This window comes from Lipophrys pholis (genome assembly GCF_963383615.2).
Source record: "Lipophrys pholis genome assembly, chromosome: 14".
In the NCBI taxonomy this organism is placed as follows: domain Eukaryota; kingdom Metazoa; phylum Chordata; class Actinopteri; order Blenniiformes; family Blenniidae; genus Lipophrys; species Lipophrys pholis.
Window position 1 is genome coordinate 817,278 of NC_137633.1, and position 8,627 is coordinate 825,904.

Here is an 8,627-nt window from a genome sequence, read left to right on the forward strand (position 1 = left end):
GTCGGGTGTGTCATTAGCATACTTGTGGCACTGCTCCCGCACCCACAGCAGCAGGGCCTTCTTGGCCGACACCCTGAAGCGGGTGTGTAGCGGCGAGCCTCTAGGGGGCAGCGGACTGCTGCTGGCCGAGCGGCTGGACAGCGAGGACAGCGTGTCCAGGCTAGTCAGCGACTCCATGGACGACTGGCGGGAGTCAAAGGACAGGCCGCTAGCTAGCTCCTCGATCTGAGGACACAGAGACAAAATCTGTTTGCAGGAATATCCAGGTTCCTTCATGATTATTACTTTAATAATCAAACTACGGAGGCTCAGCAGGGTCACTGCAATGCAAACAGCTTCAGTGTCGTACAATTACAAGTAGCTTCAGCAGCATTAGCATTGTGCTGGATCTCTAATATTCTCATGCTATTAACCCTGGTGAACTGCTACGTTAAGTACAAACGGACGTGGCGAACTTGTAGATAATTTAACAAACATACGAAGTGAACTTGTAGGTAAAGTAAGACATACGTGGTGAACTTGTAGATAAAGTAAAACATACGTGGTGAACTTGTAGGTAAAGTAAGACGTACGTAGTGAACTTGTAGGTAAAGTGAAATATACGTAGTGAACTTGTAGGTAAAGTAAGACATACGTGGTGAACTTGTAGGTAAAGTAAGACGTACGTAGTGAACTTGTAGGTAAAGTAAGACATACGTGGTGAACTTGTAGGTAAAGTAAAACATACGTGGTGAACTTGTAGGTAAAGTAAGACATACGTGGTGAACTTGTAGATAAAGTAAAACATACGTGGTGAACTTGTAGGTAAAGTAAAACATACGCAGCGAACTTGTAGGTGAAGTAAAACATACGTGGTGAACTTGTAGGTAAAGTAAGACGTACGTGGTGAACTTGTAGATAAAGTAAGACGTACGTGGTGAACTTGTAGATAAAGTAAAACATACGTGGTGAACTTGTAGGTAAAGTAAGACGTACGTGGTGAACTTGTAGATAAAGTAAGACGTACGTGGTGAACTTGTAGGTAATGTAAGACGTACGTGGTGAACTTGTAGATAAAGTAAGACGTACGTGGTGAACTTGTAGGTAAAGTAAAACATACGTAGTGAACTTGTAGGTAAAGTAAGACGTACGTGGTGAACTTGTAGATAAAGTAAAACATACGTGGTGAACTTGTAGGTAAAGTAAGACGTACGTGGTGAACTTGTAGATAAAGTAAGACGTACGTGGTGAACTTGTAGGTAAAGTAAGACGTACGTGGTGAACTTGTAGGTAATGTAAGACGTACGTGGTGAACTTGTAGATAATGTAAGACGTACGTGGTGAACTTGTAGGTAAAGTAAAACATACGTAGTGAACTTGTAGGTAAAGTAAGACATACGTGGTGAACTTGTAGGTAAAGTAAGACGTACGTGGTGAACTTGTAGATAAAGTAAGACGTACGTGGTGAACTTGTAGGTAAAGTAAGACGTACGTGGTGAACTTGTAGGTAATGTAAGACGTACGTGGTGAACTTGTAGATAAAGTAAGACGTACGTGGTGAACTTGTAGGTAAAGTAAAACATACGTAGTGAACTTGTAGGTAAAGTAAGACGTACGTGGTGAACTTGTAGATAAAGTAAAACATACGTGGTGAACTTGTAGGTAAAGTAAGACGTACGTGGTGAACTTGTAGATAAAGTAAAACATACGTGGTGAACTTGTAGGTAAAGTAAGACGTACGTGGTGAACTTGTAGATAAAGTAAGACGTACGTGGTGAACTTGTAGGTAAAGTAAGACGTACGTGGTGAACTTGTAGGTAATGTAAGACGTACGTGGTGAACTTGTAGATAAAGTAAGACGTACGTGGTGAACTTGTAGGTAAAGTAAAACATACGTAGTGAACTTGTAGGTAAAGTAAGACGTACGTGGTACTGGAGGATGATGGTCCACACGAGGCCCAGGATGATGGACGGTTTACCGCTGGTGATGTCGGGAATGTTGATGTTGACCAGTTTGATCTGGTGAAAAACACAAATCTCTTCTGAACTTAATAGTAACTTAACTTAACTTAACAGTAATCATTAATTCATTAAACATTGTGAAGAAAGCCTCTGACAGGGTCTTAGCTCCTCCCACCACTGATGATGAATTCAGATTGTTAATGATCAATTAACAGATGTATTGATTTGGAATTTACCGATTTCTTCTTGAGGAAGGCCAGAGCTTTCTCAATGTTGCTCCTGTGCTGGAACATTCCCTGACCTCGCTCCCGCACCTGGGACACACACACACACACACACACACACACACACACACACACACACACACACACACACACACACACAGTTTATTTTATTATGCTGTGTGTGTGTGTGTGTGGGGGGGGGGGGGGGGGGGGATTTAATTCTCAGATGAAATAATAAATAACCTATCTATAGTCATTTCTCAGATTTATTGATTATTTCTGAGGTTAGTCTGCTATTGATCCGGTCGATCTTTTATCTGGTTGATCGGTCATTTATTCAGTTTGTCAGGCATTTATCTGTTCAGTCATTTATCAAATTTGGCGGTTATTGATTGGTTCAGTCATTTACTTTTTCATTGCAGTGTTGAGTTTTGAAGCAGACACTCACAATGACTTGTCCACTCATCACCTCCAGAAGGTCCAACAGCTTCGAGCCATCACGGAGGTCATTGAACAGATCAATGACCAGAGAGGACGGCCTCCTCTGGAACACACACACACACACACACACACACACACACACACACACACACACACACACACACACACACACACACACACACACACACACACACACACACACACACACACGCACACACACACACACACACACACACACACACACACACACACACACACACACACACACACACACACACAATAAAAAAGAAATACTATTTTAAATGTCACAGATGCTTCCTGGTTTTCACTCCAGAAATTAAAATAGACTCCGATGTTAACACAAACCTATTTTAGCACAAAACGACTCCACAGATCATTGAAACATCAGAACGTAAAGAGAGATTTATTTCAGAAGATCTATAAATAGCCTTTGTTGTGGCCTGTGGTATTTTTAGCGACTAATAGTCTGTAAGTTGTAGCTATGTTTACAAGTTCATTCTAGCCATTAGCATGTCGCTCTGTTAGCATTGCAGCAGTAGCAGTAGCAGCAGCAGCAGTAGCAGTAGCAGTAGCAGCAGCAGCAGCAGAAGCAGCAGCAGCAGTAGCAGTAGCAGCAGCAGTAGTAGCAGTAGCACTAGCAGCAGCAGCAGTAACAGCAGTAACAGCAGTAGCAGCAGCAGTAGCAGTAGCAGAAGCAGCAGCAGCAGCAGCAGCAGTAGTAGTAGCAGCAACAGCAGCGGCAGCAGTAGCAGTAGCAGTAGCAGCAGCAGCAGTAGCAGTAGCAGTAGTAGCAGCAGTAGTAGCAGCAGCAGCAGCAGCAGCAGTAGCAGTAGCAGTAGCAGTAGCAGTAGCAGTAGCAGTAGCAGTAGCAGCAGCAGCAGTAGCAGTAGTAGCAGCAGTAGCAGTAGCAGTAGCAGTAGTAGCAGCAGTAGTAGCAGCAGCAGCAGCAGCAGCAGTAGCAGTAGCAGTAGCAGTAGCAGTAGCAGTAGCAGTAGCAGTAGCAGCAGCAGCAGCAGCAGTAGTAGCAGCAACAGCAGCAGCAGCAGTAGCAGTAGCAGTAGCAGTAGCAGTAGCAGCAGCAGCAGTAGCAGTAGTAGCAGCAGTAGCAGTAGCAGTAGCAGTAGTAGCAGCAGTAGTAGCAGCAGCAGCAGCAGCAGCAGTAGCAGTAGCAGTAGCAGTAGTAGCAGCAGTAGCAGCAGTAGCAGTAGCAGTAGCAGTAGTAGTAGCAGTAGCACTAGTAGTAGCAGTAGCAGCAGGGTGGGCTGCAGGGGGAGTGTGGAGGTCCGTCTGTCGCTGTCTGTCTGTTGAGCGGTGAACTTTGCTCCGTCACGCTAAATTTAAACAGCTGTCCTGCTGGAGCTCAGAGCTAACCTCCAACCAGGCCGCAGACAGAGACTCGTGGAGGACAAGGTCAGGAACCTTCAGAGGTGTGAAGACTTCTGGCTGAAGATAAAACTGTCCACACAAACCAAACCATCGTTTTTCTCCCCGTCGTCCTTTAAAAGAATTTCCATCCACAGCTCACTATGAACACAGCTCAAGACAATGTAGTATATATGCCAGGCCTTTAGGTGGCGCTGTAACTCTGCCACATATATACAACAAAAACAGAAAAGAACATGCCCTGAACACAAAACCATCGAAGAAGACACAGAGCATACTCCTGCTCCTCCTCGTATTGGACAAATCCAACATGTCACCTTATTAACACAACTAGCATCAGTAGCTGCAGCTCCTAAAACGCTGCGTCGTCTGGAAAATCATCCAAAAACGGTGCAGTTCCATGAGTCAGCGTTCTCGTGTGGGCGGGGCCCGGGGTTTGAGTTGCTGAACGGAACGAGATCGCAATCAAAGCTACAAGCAAACGGCTGGAAGTAACTCGTAAACCAAAGTCCTTATACCAAAATAAAGCTCCCAACAATCTGTTAATTAGCTAAACAAGCTACTGGAAAGGAACTACGCTGACTGGAATGAGCTAGCAAACCAAGCTACAAGCTAACAAAAGCGAATGTCTTTGTTTTTGCGTTTTTTTTGGAATCAGAAAGAAATCAGCTGATTTTTAAGGACGTTTCAAGCTTGTCGTTAGAATGTTTGGCTCGTTAAATACAGTTTTATTGGTTTTATTGGCAGACTGAGTCGATTGTACAGAAAACTTGTAAAAACAGGAAAACTGTAGAGAATCCACTGCAGCTAAAGTCGTCTCATCCACCATGAAACCAGAACCAATCAGAATGACGGGAACAGAGCCGGGACCAAACAGAGGAAACCTCTTTGCGAGCAGGATGTCGCATGTTGTACGTGTTTCCACCTGAACACGTCAGCATGAATGTCTGCAGAGAACATCAAACTGTGCAGGAGTGTGACTGGACGGCCGGCGGCGGGCCGGAGGATCCACCGCTGTGCAAAAGGGCCATTTGCTGTGAAACTGGGTTCATGTGAGTCCCTGCAGTGATTCTTCACAGTCGCACTGAAAGCTTTAATGTGGGACCAATCGGCTGTTTGAACACTGACGACGACACGTTAAAGGTCTGAAGACGAGCGGAGAAGATTCCCCCCGGCGTCACAGAGTCCTCACGTCTGTCTCAAAGCATCAGAACTGAATACAGACGACGTCTGTTTACTTCCCTAAGAATAAGGTCATGTTTAGAGCCGCTAATGACACTTTCTCTGGGATTAAATCAGTTTTCAGTAAAAGTCATTGATAGCAACTAGCTAGCCAACCAAGCTACAAGCTACTGACGGTCCCCCGCTGCATCAGAGACATAGAAAGGACGGTTGGAGACGGTTGGAGACACTTCAGAGACGTTTGTCTGTGTCTCTGGTTTCCGATGCTCCCGGAGCTCCTGCTCAGACCCGGTCTCACCTTGGCGAGCTGAGCGTTGACCCAGTTGGTGAACGTCTTCTTCTGGATCTGCTCCTGCTCCACTGTGGACGGAGAAGACAAACAGTGAATCACACAGTCGGTTCTACGGTCCACGGTTCGATTCCCACTTGATCTACTGCGTCACTCTGACTCAAACTGTTTGAGTTTGTCGTGCAGCACAATTTATTAGCATTATGTGTGTGATGGTGAAGCGTTATTTTAAACACCTGATAGCATTAGCTTGACATCATGAGAAATATAATCCAACAGTCTGAAGCGAACCGATTAGTACTCTGATTACTTTGCTTTCCAACCACAAACAACGGAGCTAATTTAAGTATTATAACCTGCTAATAGCAGTTAGCCAAAAGTGTGGCGTTCAGTTCCGCCGTCGTTAAATTAGCCTCTGGACGAGTCAGTGATGGTCCATCGATGACTGGAGGAACGATCCAGTGGACGATTGTTCATCCAGTCATTGAGACTCGGTTCATCTTCATGGACCACAGAGCTCCAGCATGGAGGAGGCACCATCAGTGAGCAGCTGCTGGAGACTGGAGGACCTGGACGTTCTCCAGACCTGAAACCCTCTGGGATCAGCTGGCGACTCTGGACCAGAACCTCAATGACCTCCGGGCCTCAGCAGTCCACTGGTGACCAGCAGGAGGCGTCGTCGAGCAGTGACTGATGCTGAAGGTCACATGAGGAGTTATGGAGACATTGACCGTCCTTGTGGTCGACCCTCCACTGTCGTTGGCTTTAGTTTCAATAAACTGATTTGAAGGAATCACCATTAATCATTCTACTTCAAAGTCCTACTTTCAGGATGTTTTGTCACAGGAGAAGGAACTTTTTACATCAATTTCACCCGAAAACCAAATATCCTGAACTTTTTGTGACTCGTGTACTTTAACCTCAGTACTCAGTATGAGTACTGCTACAGGGGTACTCAGTATGAGTACTGCTACAGGAGTAGAGCTGTGCAGTGGGAGAGCGGCACTGACCTGTGCTGGAGGAGCTCATGCTGACTCAGCAGGTGGACGTTAGCAGATCAGAGATTAAATCACATGGGTTTCCAGCTGTTGTTCCTCTTTCCCACGCTCACAGCAGCAGCTGCTCTGTTAACATGAGCACTGATGTAGAGCAGCGACCAGCAGCCTGCAGGGAGCCAGGTGAGCTCCTCCAGGCTCCGCCTCCTTCTCACTGAGGCTTCAGACCTGCCTCGACACGACCCGCACACGGCGCTCGCTGCAGCAGCTCACGCCAATTCAACCTTCTATCCCCTCATCACTTCCTGTTTCCCAGACCTCACCTGATCCACACATTTAAACATAAAACCAACCGCTCCACCTGCGTTCCACCGAGAAATATCATGCAAACTGCACTGAAGGCACCGCCACAGACTTGAACCTGGGACCGGCTCGCTGTGAGGTGACCGTGCTCACCACTGCACCATCCTGCAGGTTGAACCAGCTCAGGACCGGAGCCCAGATTCTAATGAATTCTATGGTGGAGACGCTCTAACGTTCTCCAACTTGAGGAAACGCAAACAATCTTTAATCTGTTTGAATTGAAACTCTGGATTGTGATTTAGTTAGAATCCAACTCTAGATAGATAGATAGATAGATAGATAGATAGATAGAGAGAGAGAGAGAGAGAGAGAGAGAGAGAGAGAGAGAGAGAGAGAGAGAGAGAGAGAGAGAGAGAGAGAGAGAGAGAGAGAGAGAGAGAGATAGATAGATAGATAGATAGATAGATAGATAGATAGATAGATAGATAGATAGATAGATAGATAGATAGATAGATAGATAGATAGATAGATAGATAGATAGATAGATAGATAGATAGATAGATAGATAGATAGATAGATGGATAGATAGATAGATAGTTGGGATGTCACATCAGTTCACTCTGTTGTTCACAGTGATTCTTCAGAGGTCTGATGTGCCTCCTGGGAGACGGAGTCATTAACTACACACATTATAAACTCCAACCACACAGCAGCTCAGAGAGGCGACTGAAACCAAAGAACACACACACACACACACACACACACACACACACCCACACACACACACACACACACACACTCTCTCAGGTTTCCCTCTGCCAGCGCTGAGCAGCGCCACTCCTCACCGTTCATGTTTGATCTAAAGTGTCAGAAAGCGCAGAATCGGAGCTTCATTTACGAGTCGCCATAGTAACGATACGACCGTCCAATCACAGTGCAGATCCACCTCCGTGTCACAGTTTAATATCGTGAACTTCTCAGAGTACCACCAAAGAACTGACGTACAGAAAGTTAAAAGTTCATTTGAAAAAAGAAAAGGGGGCGGAAATGTTCACTTTTTAAAAAACGTACAACTTTAAAATAATGTAATTTGAGTATTTTGTTAGCAACCATGCTAAATGCTAACATACAGTACACAGTAACGGAGGCAGCTCAGTGTCAAGGAGCTAGTTCAGTGTTTAATACTGATAGTTTAGACCGTGTACTCTCCGACATCACACCAAAGTTTAGCATTTCGCTCGCGAACACGCCTGGTAAGCATTAGCATACCGTGCTAGCATGGTATCATTCAGCTTGCTAACAGTAACTAGTACCATCTAGTCAGAGTGCTTCCAGTCAGGTGTGGACAGACACACGGGGACCAGAGATTTTGTTAGCAGAGAGGCTAACTCTTAGCAGGGGGCGGGGCTAACCTTGTAGCAGCATGTGGATGTTGTCGATGTCCAGGGGGACGGACCCCCGCACCACCGGCTCATCTCTGCAGTGGACGTCAGACCACATTCTGTCTCATCCACAGACCGCCAGCAGCATGGCACCGCTCTGCAGGACAGCCACAAGTTACAGTTACTAGTTACTCCTGAGCAGTTACATGGAAACGGGTAACATGGCAGCAGCAAAGTTACAGAACATCATAGCTTCATTAGAAGAATCCACGTTAGTGGAAAGTAGTGGAGTTACTTTACTAGTCCCTCAAAAGAAAAAGTAACTATCTGGTGAAACTACAGAGACTCTAATGGTCACAGAGCTGTGTTAGCATTAGCATTAGCATTAGCATTAGCTCTGCACGATAATCTGAATGGGAGCTCTTGTTGAAAGATTTATGAACTAATAATGACGAAAGACGAAGCA

The 8,627-nt window shown here is 45.6% G+C and overlaps 2 protein-coding genes across 2 annotated transcripts in view; one reads left to right on the plus strand and one right to left on the minus strand.

The window, feature by feature from the left end:
* Positions 1–8,279, minus strand: part of LOC308119657 (uncharacterized protein) — a gene marked incomplete at both ends in the record, with an annotated part of 110,077 nt that extends 101,798 nt beyond the window's left edge. The window contains 6 exons of the mRNA XM_080479805.1: positions 23–225; positions 1,906–1,998; positions 2,178–2,255; positions 2,614–2,709; positions 5,491–5,552; positions 8,192–8,279. Coding sequence (XP_080335931.1) covers positions 23–225; positions 1,906–1,998; positions 2,178–2,255; positions 2,614–2,709; positions 5,491–5,552; positions 8,192–8,279 — 620 coding nt within the window. The remainder of the gene's footprint in view (positions 1–22; positions 226–1,905; positions 1,999–2,177; positions 2,256–2,613; positions 2,710–5,490; positions 5,553–8,191) is intronic.
* LOC308120320 (uncharacterized protein) lies at positions 2,959–5,079 on the plus strand (the record flags this gene model as incomplete). The annotated part of the gene is made up of 3 exons (XM_080480854.1): positions 2,959–3,018; positions 3,153–3,735; positions 4,964–5,079. 3 exons carry the CDS (start codon positions 2,959–2,961, stop codon positions 5,077–5,079), a joined length of 759 nt encoding a protein of 252 aa, XP_080336980.1.
* Positions 8,280–8,627: the final 348 nt, after the last annotated feature.